The sequence below is a fragment of the Neofelis nebulosa genome, chromosome 1 (assembly GCF_028018385.1).
Source record: "Neofelis nebulosa isolate mNeoNeb1 chromosome 1, mNeoNeb1.pri, whole genome shotgun sequence".
Classification (NCBI taxonomy): domain Eukaryota; kingdom Metazoa; phylum Chordata; class Mammalia; order Carnivora; family Felidae; genus Neofelis; species Neofelis nebulosa.
In genome coordinates, this window is record NC_080782.1 from 232380297 (window position 1) to 232404658 (window position 24362).

At 38.2% G+C, this 24362-nt stretch overlaps 1 protein-coding gene across 2 annotated transcripts in view; it reads left to right on the plus strand.

Annotated features, from left to right (window-relative positions):
- Window positions 1-18942, plus strand: part of N4BP2L2 (NEDD4 binding protein 2 like 2) — a 73699-nt gene extending 54757 nt beyond the window's left edge. For both annotated transcript variants that reach the window (XM_058687984.1, XM_058687992.1), the window contains 4 exons: window positions 10959-12715; window positions 15564-15649; window positions 16618-16661; window positions 18766-18942. In XM_058687984.1, the coding sequence (XP_058543967.1) occupies window positions 10959-12715; window positions 15564-15649; window positions 16618-16641 (1867 nt within the window). In that variant the 3' untranslated portion in view covers window positions 16642-16661; window positions 18766-18942. The remainder of the gene's footprint in view (window positions 1-10958; window positions 12716-15563; window positions 15650-16617; window positions 16662-18765) is intronic.
- The last annotated feature ends 5420 nt before the right edge of the window (window positions 18943-24362 follow it).

Consider the following 24362-nt stretch of genomic DNA (forward strand, 5'->3'; position numbering starts at 1 on the left):
GGGTCACCTGGGTGGCTCAGTTGGTTAAGCATATGACTCTTGGTTTCAGCTCAGATCATCATCTCATGGTTTGTGAGATCAAATCCCGTGTCAGGCTCTGTGTGGACAGCGTGGAGCCTGCTTGGGATTCTCTCTCTCTCTCCCTTTCTGCCCTTCCCCCATTCACGTTCTCTCTCATTCTCTAACCCCCCTTTCTCTCAAAATAAATAAATAAACTTTGAAAAATAAAAAATATTTTAAGTAATCTCTACACCCAATTTTATAAGCCTGAGATCAAGAGTTGCATGCTGTATCAACTGGGCCAGCCAGGCACCCCTATAATCCTTATAATATGCTATTGGGTTTAGTTGAGGATTTTTGCTTCCATGTTCATATGACATATTGGTCTGCAGTTTTCTTTCCTTGTGTCTTTGCCTAGCTTTGGTGTCAGGATAATACTGGCATCACAGATTAATTACAAAGTGTTTCCCCCTCTTTGGTTTTTTGGAACACTTTGAGAAGGATTGGCGCTTAAAATTTTTTGATAAAATTCATCATTGAAGCCATCAGGTACAGGACTTTTCTTTGTCTAGAGATTTTTTTGTTGTTCAGAGATTTTTGATTACTGATTTAATCTCCTTATTAGTTGTAGTTCTATTTAGATTTTCTATTTCTTAGTGATTCAATTTTGGTAGGTTTTGTGTTTCTAGGAATGTTTCCATTTCATCTAGGTTATCCAATCTGTTGGCATACGATTTTTCATAATATTCTCTTATTCTTTTTATTTCTGTAGAATTGGTTGTAATGTCCCCATTTTCATTTCTGATTTTGTAACTTGAATCATCTTTGTTTCTTAGTCCCCCTAGCTAACAGTTTGCCGATTTTGTTAATATTTTCAAAGAATTTGTGATTTCATTAATTTTTTTCTATTGTTTCTCTCTTCTCTACTTCATTTGTCTGTGTTCTAATCTTGATTATTTCCTTCTTCCTGTTAGCTTTTGGTTTAGTTTGTTTTTCTAGTTCCTTAAGTTTAAAAACAATTTAATGTTTATTTATTTTTGAAGGAGAGAGAGAGACAGAGCATGAGTGGGGGAAGAGCAGAAAGAGAGAGGGAGACACAGAATCTGAAACAGGCTCCAGGTTCTGAGCTGTCAGCACAGAGCCTGACACGGGGCTCAAACCCACAAACTGTGAGATCATGCCCTGAGCCAAAGTCAGACACTTAATTGACTGAGCCACTCAGGTGTGCCATTGTTCCTTAAGTTTTAAAGTTAAGTTGTTGATTTGAAGTCTTTTTGTTTTTTGTTTTTTTTAATGTGTTTATAACTTTAAATTTTCCCCTTCTCACTGCTCTTACCATGTGCTATACATTTTACTGTGTTGTCATTTTGTTTTCATTCATCTAAAGTATTTTCTAATTTCCCTTGTGATTTTTCTTTGATTTACTACTTATTTAAGAGTATGTTGTTTAACTTCCACAAATTTGTGAATTTTCCATTTTTACTTCTTTTATTGATTTCTAACTTTATCCCACTGTGGCAGGAGAAGATACTTTGTATGATATCTATCTATTGAAATCTGTTGACACTTAATTTGTGGCCTAACTTATAACCTGTTCTGGAAAATGTCTCATGTGTGCTTGAGAAGAATGTTTGTGCTGTGTTGTTGGATACAGCGTTCTGCATGTGTATGTTAGATCCAGTTGGTTTACTATGTTAAATTCTCTATTTCCTTACTTCTGTCTGGTTGTTCTATCCAATCCTGAAAGTGGGATGCTGAAGTCTCCAAAATTATTGTAGAGCTACTTATTTCTCCCTTCAATTCTGTTAACTTTTGCTTCATATACTTTAATGGTCTGATATGTGCATGTTTACCATTGTTATATGTTCTTGTTAACTTGAACCTTTTATTAATATATAGGGTCATTTTTCTCTTGTAACTTTTTTGATTTAGTCTATTTTGTCTGATATTAGTATAGGCACCCCTTCTCTCTTTTGGTTACTATTTATTTATTTTTTTAAAATTTTGTTTTTTAATGTTTTATTTTTTTTGAAAGAGAGAGAGAGACAAGTGTGAGTGGGGGAGGGACAGAGAGAGAGGGAGACACAAAATCTGAAGCAGGCTTCAGGCTCTGAGCTGTCAGCACAGAGCCCGATGGGGGGCTCAGACCCATGAACCATGAGATCATGACCTGAGCCAAAGTTGGAGGCTCAACCAACTGAGCCACCCAGGCACCCCTCTTTTGGTTGCTATTTAAATGGAATATCTTTTTTTCATCTTTTCATTTTCAATCTATTTGTATCTTTGGAGCTAAAGTGAGTCTTTTGTAGATAGTATGTAGTTGGATCATATTTTTTTTCCATTCTATCAATCTCTATCTTTTGTTTGTAAAGTTTAACCCATTTATATTTAAAATAATTACTTATAAGGAGAGACTTCTGTCATTTTGCTATTTGTTTTTTGTATACCTTATAGCTTTTTGTCCATCTTTTTCTGCATTCTTTTGTGTTCACTTGATTATTTGCAATGAAATGTTTAAGTTTCTTTCTCATTTTCTTGTGTGTATATTCTATAGATATTTTCTTTGTGGTTATTATGTGCATCTTAACCTCAAAAGTTATAACATTCTAATTTGAATTTCTACCATCTTAATTTCAATAACATACAAGAACTCTTCTCCTTTATGTTTTGATCCCCACTCCTTTTGGTTGTTGATGTATCAAACTTACATCTTTATACATTGCGTGACCCAAACATAAACGAAAAATCTTTTAAATGCATTAGTCTCATATAGAAAACAAAATGTGCAGTTACAAACCATAGTTACAATAATGCTAGCTTTCAAACCCATAATTGTTTTTTTTAATGCATTAGTCTTGTAAATCATGTAGAAAACAAAAAGTCGAGTTACATACCATTGTTACAATAATACTAGCTTTTATAATTGCCCATGTATTTACCTTTATTCAGATCTTTATTTATTCATCCAACTTCACATTTTTGTTTAGTATTAATTTCACTTTGCAGGACTCCCTTGAGCATTTCTTACAAGGTGAGTATAGTGATAACAGACTCCTTACCTTTTGCTCATCTGGGAATGACTTAATCTCTCCTTCACTTTTGAAAGATAGTTCACTCAATATAGGATTCTGGATCAATAATTTTTTTCTATTCACACTTTGAGCCTATCAGCCCACTACTTTCTGGTCTATTTAGTTTCTGATGAGAACTCTGCTTATATTCTTATTAAGGATCCCTTGTGTGTGACAAGTTGCTTCTCTCTTGTTCTCTTCAAGATTTTCTCTTTGTCTTTTTAAAGTTTGAGTATAATGTGTCTTTTTGTGTTTCTCTTTGAGTTCATCTTACTTGGAGTTTATTAAGCTTCTTGGATGTTTATATTCATGTCTTTCATCAAAGTTGGGAGGTTCTGCCATTATTTCTTCAAATATTCTCTCTGCCTTTCCCCCCCTCTTTTTGTGAGACTTCCACAATTTGCGTGTTTGTTCAGTTGATGGTATTCAACAAGTCTCTTAGGCTCTGTCACTTTTCTTCAATCTTTTTTCTTTCTGTTCTTCACACTTGATAATTTCCATGGCCTTATTTTCAAGGTCTTCTGCCTACTCAAATCTGCCTTTGAATCTCTCTAGTGAAATTTTCATTCCACTTATTATACTTTTCAGTTTCAGAATTTCTTTCTTTCTCCTTCCTTCCTCTCTCTTCTCTCTCTCTCTCTCTCTCTCTCTCTTTCTTTCCTTTGGGTTTTTGATCTCTTTATTGGTATTTCTATTTTGTTCATACAAAGTTTTTGTGACATTCTCCACATTTTTAGTTCTTCAATCATTTTTAAGGCAGTTGGTTTGAAGACTCTACTTGATTTGCCATAAAATTTTTTTTTCAGGGACAATTTCTGTTGATTTTTTCCCCCTTTGAATTGGCCATACCTTTCTGTTTCTTTGTATGTCTTGTGATTTATTTATTTTTTTTGGTTGAAAACTGGACATTTGAATATAATAATGTAATTCTGGAAATCAGATTTTCCCCATTTCACCAGTGTTGGCTGAGTTTTTTGTTTTTGTTTTTTAATGTTGTTTTAGGCAGTCTGTGTGCCAACCATCAGCCTATGGTGTAAAGTTAAGGTTTTGTCAAATCTTTTCTGAGTCTGTGCCTTTCCCTGAGTACGTGCAGTCACTTTCTAATTTTTCCCATATATAAAGTTGTTTTTGAGCGTCCTAGTCTTTAATATCTGGCTCCCAAAAAGAGAAAAAAAGAAAGATCAAAGGAGGGAAAAACGGTGTCAGCTCTTTAAATCTCTTGAAAGTTACTTGAGCTAGAGAAGTGGCTTGCAACAATGAAGTGGGCGGGGCATGCAACAATAATGGCCACTCTCTTTGTCTGTGCCTGTATGCTTAGAAGCAGCAATTAGTGATCAGAACACAAATCCCTATCTTTGGGGAAAAGATCTTTTTTGCTCACCATAGATTCTGCAAACTATGTGCAAGCTACATCTGGAACACTTGCACAGCTTCCTGCCATGGCACCTTTTGTCCACCTTCACCCATTTTCCACCCCTCACCTTATCCCTCTGCTAACCATGAACATGTTCTCTGGATCTATGAGCTTTTTTTTTTTTTTTTTGAATGCACATATAAGTGAGATTATATAGTATTTGCCTTTCTCCGACTTACTACACTTAGTATAATGCCTTCAAGATCCAACCATGTTGTCACAAATGGCAAGATTTCCTTCTTTTTAAGGCTAAGTAATATTCCGTTGTGTGTATGTGTGTGTATATAATATACATATATATGTGTATATACATGTGTATATATAATATATACATATATACATATTATATACATATATACATATATAATATAATATATAACATGTATATACATATATACATACTATATACATATATACATATATATAAGTGTATATATAATATATATGTGTGTATATATAATATACATATATAAAGAATATATATATATTCTTTATCCATTCGTTCATTGATGAACACTTAGACTTGTCTTGGTTATTGTAAATAATGCCACAATCCTTTTATCATTTAAAATCTCTTCTGGAACTGTATTTGTACCTCCTTTTTCATCCCTAAGACTAATTGCTTCCTTCTTCCTTTGATTAATCTTACTAAGGTTTGTGAATTTTATTAATCTTTTCAAATAACCAACTTATGAATTTGTTGGTCCTGATTAGTCTCTTTGTTATCTTTTTGATTCTTTGTGATTCCTTCTCTTCTACTTTTTGGGGGTTTCTTCTGCTTTTCTTTTTCTAGCATCTTCAATTGTGTGGTTAACTCTTTAATTTTGTACCTTGCCTTTTTTTTTGAAGGTACATTTATGGGATATATATATATATATATATATATATATATACACACACACACACACATATACATATATATATATATATATATATATATATATATATATATATATGGGAAGCTTTTATATGTAATTATTGTTCACTATGATTAATTTTTATATATTTCTGTTACAAAGTTTTCTACCCATGAATTCTTCAACATTTTAAAATTTTTCCAAAAAAATTTTATTACTAATTTCAAAATTAATTGCATTATGGTCAAAGAGTGTGGTCTATACATTAATAATTCTTTGAAATTTGTGGAGGCTAGTTTGATGGCCTGTTAATTTATTTAAATATTCCATATGGTTTGAAAAGAATGTTTTCTTTAATTTTTGAATGTAGTGTTCCATAGTCATTCTATTGAACATTATTAATTGTGCTATTTATGACTTTAATATCCTGATTTTTTTTGTCTGCTTGTTTTATCAACTATTGAAAAAGGTATTTTTTAAATTTTTATTTATTTTTGAGAGAGACAGACAGACAGAGTGTGAGTAGGGGAGGGGTAGAGAGAGGGGGAGACACAGAATCCTAAGTAGGCTCCAGCCTCTGAGCTGTCAGCACAGAGCCCGACATGGGGCTCCGACTCACAAACTGTGAGATCATTACCTGAGGCAAAGTCAGTTGCCCAACCAACTGAGCCAACCAGGTGCCCCAAGAAAGGTATTTTTTTTTTAATTTTTAAAAAAATGTTTATTTCTGAGAGAGAGAGAGAGAGACAGAGAGACAGAGAGACAGAGAGACAGAGTGTGAGCAGGGGAGGGGCAGAGAGAGAGGGAGACACAGAATTCAAAGCAGGCTCCAGGCTCTGAGCCATCAGTACAGAGCTGGATGCAGGGCTCAAACAGTGAGGTCATGACCTAAGCTGAAGTCAGATGATTAGCTGACTGAGCCACCCAGGCACCCCCTGAGAAAGGTATATTAATCTCTGATAAAGATGGTGGATTGGTCAGTTTGTCTGTATTTGGCCACTTGAAAATTTTTTCTCTACTTCGAATAATGTGCAAACATATTAAATAAATCACATTTTGAGAACTTTCCAGCTCTTCTATCTTAACTGTTCTTTTTTGCATAAGTCATTCTAGCCATTTTCACATTCTAATCTTGAATAGAATCCTCGAGTCTCAGTGAAATCTATAAGATTATTTTGTTGTTGTTGATATGTGGTAAAAATAAAAGCTGCTATTTACAAAATATTCACCAGGTGCCAAGTATTGTGCTAGATGCTTTATTTACAATAAAAGTCTTTTTATCTAACATAATTGGGACAAATAGGTTGTTAGTTCACTGAAAAAGTTGATTAAAGTGGGGAATCTTTAAGAAGTGATACATACTATGAACATTTTATTTGAACTTAAAATGCATGCTTACATACACATCCATTCACCAATATTTATGTATGAGTCTGTTTATTGGAAGTTTATTTCATGGAGTTTATTTTTTTAACGTATAAACCACACCTGTAATGCATCGTCAACAATTTCTAGTTTCTATTGATGTAAATTGGAGGGAGAACCCAAAGAAATATTCAAAGCAGTATGAGTGCAGAATTAAAGGTTTTTATGATTTTGAACCAAACTTCATAGTTATTCTGCCCACACCTCATTTGATAACAATTGCTTAATGCCTCATCTTTATTGAGTCACTTACTTTAATTTTTTATAGAAATTTTATAGAAAATTTCTCTAAATTTTTATAGAAATCGGGGGCACCTGGGTGGCTCAGTCAGGTGAGTGTCCAACTCTTGATTTTGGCCCAGGTCATGATCCCTGGGTCATGGGATTGAGCCCAGTGTTGGGCTCCGTGCTGAGTATGGAGCCTAAGATTCCTTCCCTCCCTCCCTCTCTCTCTCTGTCCCTCTGCCTCTCCCTCCCTCCCTCCCTCTCCCTCTGCCCCTCTCACCTGCTCATGTAGTCTCTCTCTCTACAAAAAAGAAAAGAAAAGAAACTTCCTTGTCTTCCTATTCCACTGGTTGATGTAATGTTTACATAATGTTTAATTAAACTACATAGTATGGTAACAATTATGATTGTGTAAACAGAGGAGAATAAACTCATCTGTCTTCTTGTAAATATACAGCCCTAAACAATAGGAGCAGAAGGGTGTGGTTGTACTAGAAAGCAGCCATGTAGCTGGGAACATTTTTTGTACCATTGAATCAGTCATTATATTGTACAGAGGCAGTGGGAAGAATTATTTAATCTGCCCTATCAGTTCAGTAAAGGTCATTTAGGAGCCTCTGTATTAACAAACTTTATAACTGTATAAGGAGGTAATGTTATCCTCATTTTAGAAGGGCGATCTGATTTACTCAAGCTCCCACCACTAGCTTATTACTAAACTAGATCTAGGCCTGGATTACCTCAACCATGGTCATTCTATAAAGCTGTGAGAGCTTTCCTTTACAATCTGCCTGTGTTTTAATTGAATTTTACTTCATTTATCGATCATGCTTTATGAATTAGTGTACAGGCCTCTGCAGTGGAAAATACTGTTTCTACCCCTTTAATAATTTTTTTTTTCATGAAGTTTAGGCACTTACAATACTTTTTTTTTCTCCCTAGCAGGTAGTTTTATCTTTATCCGGATGTTCTCTCATCTCTGTCTTCAAGTCACAGCTTACGTGGTCAGGTTAGCTTGTTTCTGAGCAAACACTCTTTTTCTCATAATTAAGAGGTACACTTATTACTACCCAGGAGCTTGGATTCTCAGCTACCACCTAGAAAACAGAATATTTGATTAATTAGAAATATATTACTATTTGTTCATTTCTTACTCCTTTCTTTTCTAAAGCTACAGCCTGTGGCTCCAACTCTCCTGATTTCTTCTCCATGGCTTTTATGTAGGGATGTTTCTTTTCTTTTAATGGTGCCATTCATTCCTAAATGAATCAGCACAAATGAGATCAAGTTTAATGAGCCTTGACACATTAATGAGCTTCCCACACTTTGTAAATACGTCTACTGATAAGCCACATTCCATGCATACACATTCCAACAGAAGTTATCACCACTACCCTCCCTTCTCTCCTCTCCCAAGTACTTCACAAGTCACTGTTACTGGTTTGTGTTTCCTTCCCAGAGACCTGGAACAAGTACAAGTCTCAGGCACATTTCCCTGTGGGGGAATGTCTTCTGATTTTCACACTTCTTGGCATTGTGTTGTATTTTCAAACAGAATTCCAATCCGTAGGGTCTCCTCTGACTATCTCTTTTGGCAAACCACCTTCATACATTGCCTGATCTCCCTGATAGTTTATTTTTTTAAGCTACCTGTTTCATGATGCGTGTTAACTTCTCTGTAGGTATCGTGAATTTTCATCATTAGCCGGTTTCTACGATCCTTTCTCTAAGTAGGTTGAGATCTACTTGATAAAATCTCTATTAGATTGTAATGCATTCAGAAAACGAAAGAACCCTTGAGGAATATTAGCAAAGCCCTCATCTTTTCTACTTTCTAACCTCTGCTGTAAGTACAGATTAGCTTATTGGTTCAAACTCTGAACCGAATTTTGTGGCAACTGATTTGGCAACCCTGTCTCCAAACCCATACCTTTCATAGGCTTCTATGTCTCAGTAAATCAGTAAATGGCCACTCATCCCTTCAATTGTTCAGGCTCAACTCCTTTTACCCATACTTCATCTTTTTCTTATACTCTATATCCAATTTATTTTTAAATCTTGTTTTCCTTTAAAATATATCCAGAATGGGATCATTTCTCACTGCTTCCACTCTGTGACAAATGAATTAACTCCAGAAGACACTTATGTCCATTGGCCTATCTAAGGTTTAGGCCATCTATGCATTCCTTTTGTCCTTTCCCTGCAATAGGATGGTTCATGTTTCGGTGAAGACAGTGGAGCTTGTTTTCAGAGTAACATCCTAGTTTCAGTATGAATTTTGTAACAACTATCGCACCTTAGGCTTCAGCTGAGGCTCTCACTAGAGTCAGATAGAACTGACTATGAGGAGAAATTTCTGCCAAAGTTGGATTCTTTATTTGCTATCCTTTTTATAGAAGTCCCATTACAACTGCCTGTCTGTAATTTAGCATTCCTTAATGTCCTTTTAAACTAAAATCCAGGAATTGTAAACAAGGGCAGCAGCAATTAGATGCCAAAGAACAAGGTGTTCAGGGCTCCTGCTTGTTGAAAATTGCCCAATGTCACGGGATGGAATAAACCAGGCCAAAGCAAGTTCTTTGTCCAGCCCCCAGCTGATCAACAGTTTCTTCATTATCTCTTTTGGCTTCCATGTTTGTTTGCTTGTTTAATTGTTTTTTTTTTTTTATCCTCTATCCTGTTACTTTTTTTTTTTCCTCAGCTGTGTTTATTGTCCCTCCCCCACCCTCCACTGCATTTTAATATTCTCTATCTGTACTTTATAGAAAATGACTAGATCTTTATATTCCAAATTAGAAAGTGTTCAGGGCACCTGGGTGGTTCAGTCGGTTAAGTGTCTGACTTCAGCTCAGGTCATGATCTCATGGTTCATGAGTTAAAGTCCCACATCGAACTTTGTGTTGACAGCTCAGAGTTTGGATCCTGCTTCAGATTCTGTCTCCCTATCTCTCATCCCCTCCCTTGCTCACACGCTGTCTCTTTCTTTCTCAAAAATAAATAAACATTAAACAAATTTAAATTAGAAAGTGTTCTAAATCCTCTTTTTTCTGTTAGGATCAAAGTTAATCTTCAATTTAGGGGAGCTGCGAACTTTTGGGGAACACTATTGTTCCTTTGGATGGGATACTTTTTTACTGTGGAATTGTCCCTGGCATCATAGGATGCTAAACGTCCCTGGCCTCAGTACCAAGGGCCAGTAACACATCTCCAGTCATTGTGACCACAAAAATACCTAACACATTTACAAACACCCCACAAAATAGTGGTGGAACGTCTCGTTTAGAGCCATGGCTAGGTAGGCAATTAGAAGAATATCACTACCCCGCCTCAAAAAAAAAAAAAAGAAAAAAATATATAAATGTACCAATAAACATCTTGGTTTATGTATGCATATGTATATATGTATTTATATGTGTGTGTAGGTATATGTATGTGTGTATGTATAAAATGTTTCACATATATAATATTTGTTTCAAGGGACATATTAAGTTTTCATAAAGTTACTGGTTTATGAAACAGGTATGTGGAAATGAGTTGTAACTTTCTCAAAGTGTACTCATTTATTTTTATTTTCATTTAAAACGTTTTTTAAGTTTATTTATTTACTTTGAGAGAGAGAGAGAAAGGTAGAGAGAGGATCCCAAGCAGGCCCTGTGCCATCTAGCCCAGAGCCCGACATGGGACTCGAACCCACGCACCATGAGATCATGACCTGAGCCTAAATTAAGAGTTGGATACCCAACTGACCGAGGCACCTGGGCACCCCAAAATGTACTCATTTTTAACTTAGAGAAAGTATATCTCTTTTTAAAAGTAATTTAAAAATATACTACAAAGTACATGCACACTTTAGAATCTCTTGTCCTAATGATTTGTAACTTTTCACATTAAGAGTACAATGTTTTAGTTTGCTAGTGTTATACAAAAAATTAAGTTATAAATGTCCTTAATTTTGTTATATTTCAGAGAAAGCGATTTGAAGAAAACTGGGCCCAGGTTCAGCAAAAACAAGCAGAAGAGAAGCAGAAAAAGAAGTAAAAAGCAGAACAGTCATGGTAAAATCATGGGAGAAAACTCATTTGAAACCTTAAGTTATACACCAGGAGACCAGGACCCCTCTCAGAGTGCAGAGGAAGACTTGGGAGACACCAACAGAGAATCGGCGTGCACCTTCACTGGTGGATTGGGACATGAACTACGAGGTTTAGTAAATAGCCACCAAGATGAAATATGGAGAAGCATACATCCCGAAGATGGTTTTCCAAATGTTATGTCTGCAGTTGAGCTGGACAATACACCAAAAAATTACCTCCCTAAAGAACACGATGATTTGTTTCCAAATATGTCATTGATGCCGCATGAAAACGCTGTTACTTGCCCGACAATGACTCAGAGTCTTTCCTGCGTGGCAAGTGATGACTGGTCTGGCACGAATGTAGGAAAGCACACTGGAAGTAGGCATCCCACAGCGTCAGACGTCCAGGGTGGATCTGCATCCATCCCATGCTCATTGATGCAGAAGAGAGAGAGGGTAGATAAAAGACTCCTGAATGAAACATTTCTGTGCAATCGATACGGATCCAGAACTTCAGATAAAAGTTTAAGAAAGGAACAAGGAGTAAATACAGCTAAAAACAATTATTGGGCTTTTTCTTCAAACAATTTTTCTGATGAAGAATTACAGCTGAGCTCTGAGAGGCAACCCTATTTTGGGAGCTGGCCTGAAGGACCTCATAAGTTTATATGTGAACAAAGACCAAAGAGAGAGAGATGGCAAAGGCTGGCCTCTCCGGACAGCAGGGGACAATTGATTAAGTTGATCTCCACTTCTGAAGGAACTTCAGGACCAGGAAGCGGTCCAGAAACACTGGTAGAGGAGAAGCTGTTGATAGAAAATGAAGATTTGTCACCTCCCACTGAGAATATAGATTCAATCATAGAAACAGAAACAAATGTCTTTAGAAGCTGCTTGCCTAACCTGCATATCCCAAAGAGTGACTTATGCTCAACAAAGAATAAGAAAAGGAGGGAGAAAAGGATTTTCAATTTGGCACCAAACTTTAACTTACTGGGACAGAGATATATCAGTGTAAAAGAAAGAGGGGAATGTGGCGTGGTAACAGAAAGCCGTGGACTAAAAATTATTTTGGAAGAAGAAAAAGATAGAATCTCAGAAATAAACAATATAGAGGAGAATAAGCAAAAACTTTTGGCCTTTGATCATCATCCATCATGGTTTTGCTTTGCTGTTTTTGAAGATCCTCCTTTAAATTTTGGTAGACAGTCTTATTCTCATTACCTGCCGTTTAGTAGACTAAGGCGCTCTGTGTACTTTTATAAAAACCCTATTCCTTCTCTTGTGCTACAGTATACCTTCAGCTTTTGGATGGTATCTTTTACGAGCAAGAAACCATCTTTGACTTTCAAATCTCAGACAAGGGTAGATGACCAACTACATGACCCAGGGTTTAGTTCTTCAGAAATTTTAAGTAGCCAATCTGATACTTTGTACTCTTTTTGGGTCACTTCTGATCTTCACTTTTTAAATGAAAGTTTTGATGAAAAGCTGAAGACATGGGAAGAACCTAAGCCATTACAGTTCTTACAAACTGAAGATAACCAAGATTTGACGAACACTGGCTTTGATTCCCTTGAACTACAATTATCACAAGGGTTTGCCTTTCAACTGGTAAAGCTTTTTGGATCCCCTGGAGTTCCAATGGGTAAATTGTGTTTACTTGCTACAAACAAAAAGTCCAGTTTAACATATATGAGTAATTTTTTGAAATGTTTCTACCTTGCATAGTGATTTCATGCAGTTAATTGATCTTGTGATGATTTTCAGCAATGGAAGTAAAGGACCCATAGCAAACGGTGCTTGACCTTCAGAGTCATGTGCCTGCCTCCACTTCCAGGAACCATAGTCTTAAATATCTTTGAGCACTTAGAATACTTGGATTCTCAGTATAAATAGATATTGAGAAGAACAAAGGATGAGACAGGCAAACAGTAATTATATAACAAATAGAGATGGGTTCCCCCCTCCTTTTTTTAAAAATCTATTTTATACATTTCCATTGTTTGGAGCATGATCCTTTCCTTTCTCCTCCATGGTATGGCTCATAGATATGAGAATAGTAAGGTGGGGGGACAGTGAAGATTATATGATGAAAACATATCCTCTGAAATAAGTTGAGTTTAATTTTTAAAGACTGAGAAGGATACTGAAAAGAAGATTACAGAGTCTGACTGGTTGACTTGAAAAGTTCCTTCCAGCTGCTGTTGTTTTTGGAAATGAAAAATCCACTTGTGAATAAAACACATGAAAAATCCACGTGTGAATAAAACACATGAAATTTTAATATTCTAAGTAAAATTCTAAGTAAATTTCCTCTAAATAATAAATATATTTAAGATGCTAAATGTCTTAAACAGGGAATCTAACTCATATCCCAATTTTTCCTTATCTGTAAGTCAATTGCATGTGTTAAGCGATTTCATGGAGTTGAATGTGTCCCCTTCCTTGAGGACAGAAATTGTAAGAGCCAAGAAGTCAAAGCTCTAATCCCTGAAGTTCTCCTCTATCTTCCTGATACTTTTTCTTTTCTGCACCTACCAGCTGCCTGGGCCCTGCTCCTGGCTCACAGCTCATTCCAGAGTTGTTTACTTTGCTCTTAAACTTCTGCTGTTGTGAACAAAATTGGTGCCCAGAACCCAGACCCAAGATTGGCTAAGTCTCAGCGCGAGTGAGTCACAATTATTCACCTGCTCTTGAGGTTCTAGTGTTATGTTTATCATTTTTGTAAACTTTGTGAATAATCACATCTTAGCCGTTTGGTGCAGTATGCTATCTTTCTAGATGCACCAAAGAAACATACCAATTTAAAGATCAATTTAATTAATTTAGTTAATTTAATTAAAATTTAGGGAATTTTAAAAGATAAATGAAGTCATTTTAGTCATTTAAAAGGTCTTAGTCCTAGGTCCATATTCTAAAATTATGTGCAACTATTTTTGTGTCACTTTGAACTGTTTTTTCTGAGAAAGTCTATAGATTTTGTCAGCTTCTGGAGCAAGGGAGGGGGACGTGGCAGCACTTGACTCAAAAAGATTAACAATCACTGCCTTGGATCAGCATCAGAAAGCATGAAGGCACTCGTGTGAAAAGATCCTAAACCTGTGCCTTTGAATGCACAATACCGTCATAATCAGCAATAATGATCAAGCATCCATTAATTAAGCTTTGGAAAGCTTTCTAGAGGAAATAGACCTCATTCATCAAATAGCTTACCTTCTAAATGGGGAGATAAGACTAACACAAAACAAAATTATTGCACATAGAAAATATAAATGACAAGCTTATGAATATTTTATGAGTGAGGTTAGTTAGCAGTGCTTAAGGGGATGTTGAAGAGCATATGGGGTTATGGTTTTGGGGGGATGACTTCAATGTGGAAGTGAATTATAAGCAGTGCTTATACAAATGTGGCTTAAAAGAAAAATAGAGGGAAAGAATTTCACATTTGGATGTGGCGGGCGCTTAAAAAAGGCGAGGAGGAAACTGAGGGTGGAAATTGTCAGCTGATTTGTTTGGCCAGGCTGGACAAGGGAAGCTCTGCTGTATCTGTGGCCGGTGGCCTTCTACATAGGGCAGGGAACCCAAATGAATCCTAGCCTTAGGAGTTCTGTAGACACAGCGGGATTAGATAGTAAAGCCACACAGGCCTGAAGAAACCAAACTATCTATGTTGCCAGGCTTATATGAGTATAGAAAAAATATTTTGTGTGGTTTGGTATGGCTGATATGTATGTGTCAGTGTTTGGACTAATTTATGAGCATCGTAATTGTCTATGAGGATTTTTTTTTAAATTTATGAACATCATTAATTGTCTGTGAGGATTTTTTTCCCCCGACACTCTCATGTGGAAGGAAAAATTTGCAAGAAGACTAAACTTGCTATAGTTGTACTGTTCATACACGTCACAGGAAAGGATGACCTAAATTCTATGCCCTCTGCCAGTACCACTTGAAGCTATCATATATAATGTGTGTTACATATGTTATAATATTATGTATGTATTATTGATATATGTATTTATACTTAATGAGAATATGAACTATGGTTCATATTGTTTTACATGAGTGAGGATAGTGTTTACTAATAAAGACCTGAGACGCACTAACTCCTGCTCTAGCCATCAGTGAAGTATTTTCCAAACTGGGCTTTTACTATTATATCAGTCCAAATAATCACGTTTGCAGATGTTCACATGTAGGGTAAAAATCTGTATAACACTACAGGGGCGCCTGGGTGGCGCGGTCGGTTAAGCGTCCGACTTCAGCCAGGTCACGATCTCGCGGTCCGTGAGTTCGAGCCCCGCGTCGGGCTCTGGGCTGATGGCTCGGAGCCTGGAGCCTGTTTCCGATTCTGTGTGTCCCTCTCTCTCTGCCCCTCCCCCGTTCATGCTCTGTCTCTCTCTGTCCCAAAAATAAATAAAAAACGTTGAAAAAAAAATTTTAAAAATCTGTATGACACTACAGATGAAACTTGTTCCCTTTTATTTTCACAGAATCTTTGTTGCCTGATGACTGTGTGGTTTCCCTTGACTGGAAGACACTGAAGATGATCTATTTGCAGTGGAAAATATCAGTAGAGGTATATTTTTATGGCTTTCAAAGAAGACCTTCTCCAACTGGTTTCTTTAAAACAACACACACACACACACACACACAGAAAACCTGTTCATCAGATGTAATATGAAGGGCTATATCCCTTATATTAAATTAGAGAAAGAATACATGTGGATAGGTAGCTAATATATGCATGTTTTTTCAATAAGTCCCAAGATACAGTTGCATTTAATTCCCTAATTTTGCTGTAGAGTAGATTGGTATAAGGGCCTATTGTGGATAACTGAGGTGCCCGTTTTAGGAGAGTTTTTTATTCTTCATTACATCTATTCTCCTGTCTAGCCCTCAGTCTTACCCTATTATGATAGAGTAACAGGTACAAATTAGATTCATATTTATTTGGCTTGGAAGCACCTCATTATTGGTGTTTTCTGTTGGTCTACGGTGAGAGACATAACTATTCTGATGGGCTGTAAATTTTCCAGGTAGCTGGAGGAGGACTGGTGGGGAAAGTTAGAAAGGTAATAGAAATTCTAGAAAAGGTAGCACACTATATAACATAATGGGGAGAGGGTTTACATTAGTTGATAGTGATTTAAATGTGCCTGGAGGCAATGCTAAGGGTATTATTTTGAGATAAATGGTAAAAACAAGGTTTAGTGAAACAAAATTATATATCACAGGATAGTAGGTATTTCTTAACTGTTCATAAAAGCACAGCCGTGGGAAAAGTAGATTTGTTTGGTGTGCCCAGTTATAAAACCAAATACATTTTTCTAAACTTATTTCTCTTCATTCCCCATGGAAAACTTATTGCTACCTAAACACACACACTCACCCCCCCCCCATACTTTAAACATTAAAATGGACATTTGTGTTTATTAGGTTTATTTTGCTATTTTTAGACTGTTCCTACATGAGTTAAATGATGCAGTCTTAACCCCAATGCCAAATATTAATCATTATTATATGTATTTTAATTATAATTTCTAGAAAAGACAGAAGAAGATTGGTTAAAAATGAGAATTTCTGGAACCGTAAGTACAACTTATTCCAGAGACCTCAGTACAATCAGAAGGCAGTGGATGTTGACATTATTTGGTTATAATAGCTCCATGTACTGCAATTTGAAGAGTAAATATAAAAAAAATGTAGTCTGTTACCATAGCAACCCTGTGTGCTAGTGCACATGTGATTTTCTATTTCCTTTAAATGTAGATCTTTTTGTGAAATACAACAAAGCTTAGATGGTTGTTACCAAATTTATTTGCCAACTTTATTGGTTAGAACATATTTTAGAGCGTTCTGTTAACACACAGTTTATGAGGGATTACCACCCCCGTCCCTTTGCCCCAGATTGTTATGTGACGAGAGCTGGGAATTAGGGATATAGGTTATATTTAAATATTAGGAGATTCTCTAGGAAAGGAGGTAAAACATGGAGACAAACTCATGTTATATTTTAAACTTGACATCAAGCTGACATTAAAATAAATACATTGCACTTTTTTCAAAATGCCTAAATTATGAAATAAACACAGCTGCTATGATTTTAGTGTATATGTGTCTGCATTTGATAAGAATTGAATGCACTCTGCATTTACCCATATGTTTTCTTTCTTCATTTTAACTCGTATTTCTAAGAGGTTTCTGTTTCCATTCCTCTGCTAGAAATATACATATACTCCATAAAAAATGTTTTTGTTTGTTTTAAAACTGGTTCTGCTGCAAGAAGAAGGAGAAGGACGAGAGGTTTGGGAGAAGAGTTTAGGGATTTGAAGGGGCCACCTGAAAACGTGGGATAAAAGTAGTCTGAGAAAGGATACGAGGCTATGAGGAATTCCAGAGAAAGGAGGTAAAGAAATTCACTTATTCATTTGACAAATATTGTGTTGCCTCAATTCCAGCATTGTACTATAGACAGAGGCTATAGCAGTGAAAACTGCCATGGCGTTTACGTTAGGACCAAGTTAGGAAGGGAGTGTTTTCCCTCCCACCCCCCCCCCCCCAGCACCTCCCTCCACATATGGCAGCCCCAGCGTGACACCACTATAAGCAGCGTGTGACAAGAATGGACATATTTGGCTGTGGCCAACTTGGGGTCTTTTCTGTCAGCTAAATTTGGATGTTTTGTGTCAAGGACACTTCCTGGACCATCCTCTTCCATCTTTGCTAAACTGCCCTCTGGTCTCCTGCAGAGCAGTCACCCCTAATTATTAATTATTCATCTTTTCTTGTTGGGGAACTTGATGAGTGTTATGTCTATGTACAGGTTTTTTGGTTTTTTTTTTTTACAATTCTAATGAGAACATGCCTCCCTGTTTTGTGTTTGGCATAATGTACTGATTAGTGGACCTCAAGGGGTAGATAGAAATGTATAAGGAGGGAAGTTGGAGGTGAATGTGGTTGGCTTTGGGAACTACAAGTCCCTGCCTATTTCAAAATTCTCTTCCTGCTGGTGGCTAGGGTGTTTAGTGTCACTCCTGTAAGGAGGTGGGGCAGGGTGCTGGAAGGAGAATGGGTTCCCATCCTGAATCTATTGCTGACTGGCTGTGTAACCTTAAACAAATTATCCTCTCAGAGCCTCAATCTGTTCATGTGTAGAAGATAGATTTATAATAGCAACGTGTCATGGGAATATTAAATGAGGATTAAGCGAAATAATTGTGCAAAGTCCTTAACATAGTGCCTGAAAAATAATAGGCTCTTAGAAGGGTTAATTCCATTTCTTTAAATACCTCCTTGGGTTAGAGCGTCATCTTTAAAATGTCCCAGGCAAAATAGAAATTGTGTTACCTAGGAGAGCAACACATTGACTAAATAAACGTGGTAACACATTTGCATGAATTAGTGTATTTATTATTAACTTTATAATGTAAATAGCTGGACCCTCAGGGAATGAGGCAGAGAACAGATTTGGATTTAGAGACAGAAGGTTGGGCATTGTGAGGGACACTGACTCTCCAACGAGACAGGACCAAGCAGGGTGTGGGGATTGTGGGGCCAGAGTAAAGGCCTAGATACCAGGGTAATGGCTTATTTAAATACGGAAAGAGCCTGGGAAACTGACACCAGACTCTGTATATGTGACCATTTTCTCTAGACTTGTTTGGCTTGTGTTTTGTGTTTTTTTTTTTGTAGTTGAATTCTCCAGTCCTCCTCTTGCTGTTGAAGACCCTAATCGTCAAGAAAGAGTGCCCAGTGCCCGCCCAAAGGATCATTTTCAACGATACACTCATTGGATACCAAAATTGGTTTGGATAATCTGTCCAACCATTCTTGATTAGTTATCTGAATAATAAAAAACTCAACAAAAGAGGTAACAACTTGAACTTTTTATTATCTAATTTTGAAGATATTTGCCCTATTTTAATTTGTTATATGGAAGAAAATAAGGCACAGAAAACTTTAGTAGTTTGTTTTGAAATTGCATCAGGATGGAAGGGTAGGCCTTATATCCAAGTATAGGTCCATGATTCCATTTCTCAAATTCTGAAATTGAAAAGGCTTTGAAAATCACAAGTTGTTTTTAGTTTGTTTTGTTTCTTATATGCTTGGCATTAAAACTAATTTGGCAGCAAAACTTGGCCCAAACAGGTTAATTTTACTCCTTATTTATCCTACCTAGTGTGACCATTCATACATTTCATTGCTGAAATATGAATGTGTTTAATTACCACGGGGTAATTGCCATGGGGTGCTCAGTCCCCACTCAGAATGTGAGGTTATATATATACACATACACACATACTGTGTACCTTCAATAGGCAAACAGGTGCTTTCTGAATTCTGAAACATCTCTGACCTCAGGGGTGTTGGTTAGGGATCGTGGGTCTTGCACCATCTACAAAATTGCACCATCTTTCAAAATTCTGTTTTAGTTTACTTGTATTGACCAGTCTTCAAATAGGAAAATTCATATTTGAAAAACAGAAATGAGGGGGTGATTATGCAACAAGTAGGCATTTACCTAATCCCTCTATTTTCAGAAAGGGAGGATCTGTCTTATCTTACTTCCTACTCCACCCTATCTATACTGTCTGATCTTCTCCAGGGAATAAACCTCTGGGCTTCTCGAGGGGATGAGCAATTGCCTGACTCTGGATGTTTGTTTCCCAAGCAGACTTTCCACTGACCTGCCTGCTAAAGCCCACTTCTAGTCCCAAATCTTCTAGTTAGTGCCTGAAATTTTATGGGTTATGCAGGGTAAATTGTGTTGACTCATGGCTTTCTATAACTCAGGGGATTTCTGGGGGGGCTTGGGTTTGTTTGTTTATTTGTTTTTGCCAAATTAACACTTGGTCTTTGCTTTCTAGTTTTCAAATTTTTGTTACTGTGATATTCTGTCTTTTTTCTTATAATTTATGCTTAAAAATAATAACAAACTAACTGCCCCCCCCAAAAAAAAAACCTCTTACATTTTAGTGGGGTTTCAAGGAGGGAGTGGAAGTTAAATATTTGTGCTCCATCTGCCATAGTTATTAGGAATTAAGTGCTTTATTTAAAATAGCTGTGCTTTTTCTTACGCTTCTTTCATGCAGCTTTAGTTTATCTTTCTATTAGATGGTGGGTCTGTTCCAGACAGAAACCAGGGTTTTCAGTGTTTGCTTGAACTCCGTAAGAGTCTTGCTCTCAGAGCCACTGTGAAACTGGACTTGCCTTTGGCCCAGGATGGGATGATTTCAGGGAGGAGCTGACCAGCAACAGGGTCCAAGCCCAGGTAGCTACGGAGGGGATTCTGACATCTGGCAAACGCTTGCTCTCCTAGAGGCCTTCACCAGTGGCATTTATGGATTTCTAATGAATACATTAGAATCCACACTGTCATCCCTTATCCAAGGGTATTGTTATGAATATTTTAACAATGAGAGGGGCGTCTGGGTGGCTCAGTTGGTTAAGTGTCTGACTTGAGCTCAAGTCCTGATCTTGAGGTTTGTGAGTTCAAGTCTCGTGTCAGGCTCCGTGCTGACAGCTCGGAGCCTGAAGCCTGCTTCAGATTCTGTATCTCCCTCTCTCTCTCCGCCCCTCCCCTGCTCACATTCTGTCTCTCTCTTTCTCAAAAATAAATAAACATTAACAAAATTAACAAAAATATTTTAACAATGAGTGTAGCATAAGTAGTGACCCGTTCTGAAACACCTTTATGCTGTATTGGTACAAACCGGCTGACCATCTACCCAGGCTTGTATTTGGGTTCCAGAATGTCCCTAGTTTTTCCCAGGCACTGTCTTTATTATCTTGCCCTAATTTCCAGAATGGAGCTTTAGAAAAATGGGCTGGGGCTACCCTTCTACTCCCAGGCTTCCTCCTCAAAGCTTATAATCCTCAAGTGCCCTTGTGTACATAGGCACATAGATGCTGTGGAAAAGATATGGTCCTCCCCTTGGGGGAGGGGTGTGGCACTGAAAAGAGTAACGGATGGAATGTGGGAGGCAGGGAGGCAGAAGCAGGTGGGGCACAGCCTTGTCCAGAGAACATTCTGCGTGGCGGGCCTCTCCCAGGCCACCAGAGTCCTGTGCATTTCCTCTGTCAGTTCAGCCAGGTGGAACACAGAGGCCACATGACTTCTCTTCCCTTGTCCCCCTTCCCCTAACTTCTAGCTTCCTTCAGCCTCCACGTGGCTTCTAGGGGAAGGAGAAGAGAAGAGCAGGGAGGGAGCAGTGTGAGAAGAGAGGAGGACAAGGTCCTACCTCTCACTGGTCAGATTATGCAGAAAGGTGACAGCAGGTGCAAGCTGGAGGCGCCAGGACAATCAGGAGTCCGCTGCAGAAACAGTTAAGCAGGCAAAGGTAGAAGTCTTTCCTGTCCTGTCCATGCATACCACTTATATAACAAGAGGAATACACGTGGAGATAAGACTAATGTATGTTTTTGAGCAAAAAAATTAGATAATTCTTGGTAGGGAAAGAAGAGACACAGGACTAGAGAGAGTTGCGAGAGCTACTGCCTACATGTTTGAAATGGCTCTACGGTGTTAAAGGGTCTTGGGAAGCTCCATCCTGGCTTCAGACTTTCTGCCATCTTGGCATCTCTGGGGTGGAAACCTGGGGCCGATTCATAATCAAGCATTCCAAATCCTGGGTTATTTGGAACTGTAGGTTTGAGGGTTAAGTTCCTGGTTTTCAGTAGCCCCTCTTGTGTACCTCCTCATTTTTCCATGTCTTTTAAACAGTGGCAATTAGAGAAACATTTGAATGTATCTTCATTTGCCGAAAATGACCTACAGTTTTCTTTACACCTGTCTTCGTAATGGTTTCTGGGGCAGCAAAGTGGGACTGTGCTGGTCATCACGTAAGCGAGAGATGGAACGAAACCCCAGAGCTCAAGAGTTGGTTGGTTGAGATGAGGGCACTAAGGAGCGTTATCACAGGGGTCCTCTGACTTGGAGGGTAGCCCAGCTCTCTGGAGGCTGGCACCTAGATAGAACCAGGAAAGATTTGAATGCAGGCTAACAGCAAGCTGGCCCTCAGATCTGTCCGTATGTTTACCGACTGCTCCTTAGCTGACATTATCACCGTCACACCTACCTGTGGAGAAAGTAGTTTAGGTCCACATTACAATTGTGGACCCATACATCTTCCGAATGTCAGGCTATTTTGTTAGATCTTGGGGTGGCAAGGGTGACACCGTTTCTATTTACGGTCTAGTGGGAGGAAACAGATACACAGACAGATAGCTTTAAACAGGGTGGTTTTGAGGAATAAATCAGAGAGAACAGCCAGAACTTGTTGACTAGTTAAACGTGGGGTTTGAGGGAAAGGAAAAGTGTCTAGGGTCCCTTCCAGGTACTGCTGACCATTTTCTGCTCCTGAAGCTCCTTCTCCCTGGGCCTCCATACACCTCTCTCTACCTTCGAGTTCTGTCTGCTTGGCTGACCATTCTCTCACACTCTCCTTTGGCAGATGCCCTTCAGAGACACAGCCCTCAAATGCTGGTGTCTCCTGGCCCCCCTCTTCAGCCGTCTGCTCTATTGTCTGTCTTCTTTTCATAGGGCAAAGATTTCCAAAACTCTGTCTCTAGCTCAGACCCATCTTCTGAACAGCACACTCGTATTTCCCAGCCTCTACTTGGTAGTTCCATCTGCCACAGACCCTGCAGATTCCTTGTGCCAAAACCTCTAGACCCCAAAGCTGTGTGTCCTCCTGTGCCCCCTCCCACGTTGCCTGGGCCCCCCTCTGTAGAGGAACACAGAAGTGGATGGAGGTCTTATGCAGCACTAATAGAAGCACCCCAGCCACAGGTGTAATTTAAACTTTTCTAGTAGCCACATTAAAAAAGCAAAAAGAAACAAATGAAATTAACTTTAATAACATATTAACCCAATGCACCCAACATATTATCATTTCAACACATAATCGATATAAAAATTACTGAGATATTTTACTTTTTTTTCATACTGCCCCTTCAAAATTCAGTGTGTATTTTAATCTCTATTTGTACTAGCTACATTTCAAGTGCTCAACAGCCCCCTGTGGCTGGTGGTACTCGTTTTGGATAGTGCAAGTCTGGAACGAAAAGGGTAGTATTTGAGGCTGGGCAAAAACACTCTGGTAAGAAGTATGATAGAACACGCAGAAGTATGGGGTATGTACATGAAAGCATCGCTATTTTTATGAGTCATGTGTGTTCTCTGTTCCTTATGGTTTTCCCCTAATATGTAGAGCAGCTTTTGAAATTCTCATGTTTCTCAGCAGTGTCAAGATCCTACCTCCGATTCTAGGAAGGGATTTTCAAGGAAGAGCAGCTCATCTCCCTGCCCCCACCCCTTCAGGGGAATCCCAAGGTTGGATTCTCAGCACAGAGCCCCTCCCTACTTGGGCCTTCCTTCCAAAGTTTCTTGTGAAATCTCTGGATTTTGTTTAAGAAGGAAGTTGCTTTTCTTCACAATTCCTTTTCAAAATTTTCATACCTTGGCTGCCAAAAGCAAAATGTATTTACTTTACAATAATTATTACAGCCAAAGCCACCATACCTCCTGGATCTTTCCAGCATGGTATTTTTAATATTGTCTCTCTCAGTCCATGCATCTTGAATTTTGGTTCAAAAAATAGGATCACTCTGTCACACTCTTGAGTGTGAAATACTGGAGAGTGCTATGGTGATCAACCAACTGGCGCTCACCAGTTCCTGGAACTTAGAACTCAATTCTGGATACTTCCCTAGAAAGGATTTCCGTAGACTGCTCCTTTTCCTGGGGAGGCCATGACTTTTGAGATGGAAGCAGAGCAATGTGGTCTTTCCTTCCCGCGAGCCCCAGTTTATGCTACTATTGATAGATCAATCTGAGTTTTAAGGGGTGCTTTTTCCAATGGAGAGACTTAAAGTTATGTTGAGGTAGCAAAGCTTTCTAAGAATGTTTTTTTGGCAGGCTGATAAAGAAGGATTAAAAAAAAAAAAACAACCAAAAACGGTAGAGGCCCGGGACAGTGGTGTTAGCAGCTGGGACACCAGCCAGATATTGGTGCTCACAAATTGGGGAGGACAATGGACTTTACTGTTAACTATTCAAAATGCTGTTCACGTTCTGTAATCGTCAACTAAAATTATTTCACTTTCAAGGTCTAGGCCAGTCGGGGGTGGGGTGGAGGAGGGCTGTTGCAGAGAGCCTGACTTCCACGGCGGGCGGCTCGGGGGAAGTGTCCCAGTGTCCCAACAGACAGGCCCTCCCGCCACTGGGCGAAGGGCACCGAGAGGCAAGGGAGGGAGTCCGAGAGCGGGGCGGGCAAGGGTGGGGGGGT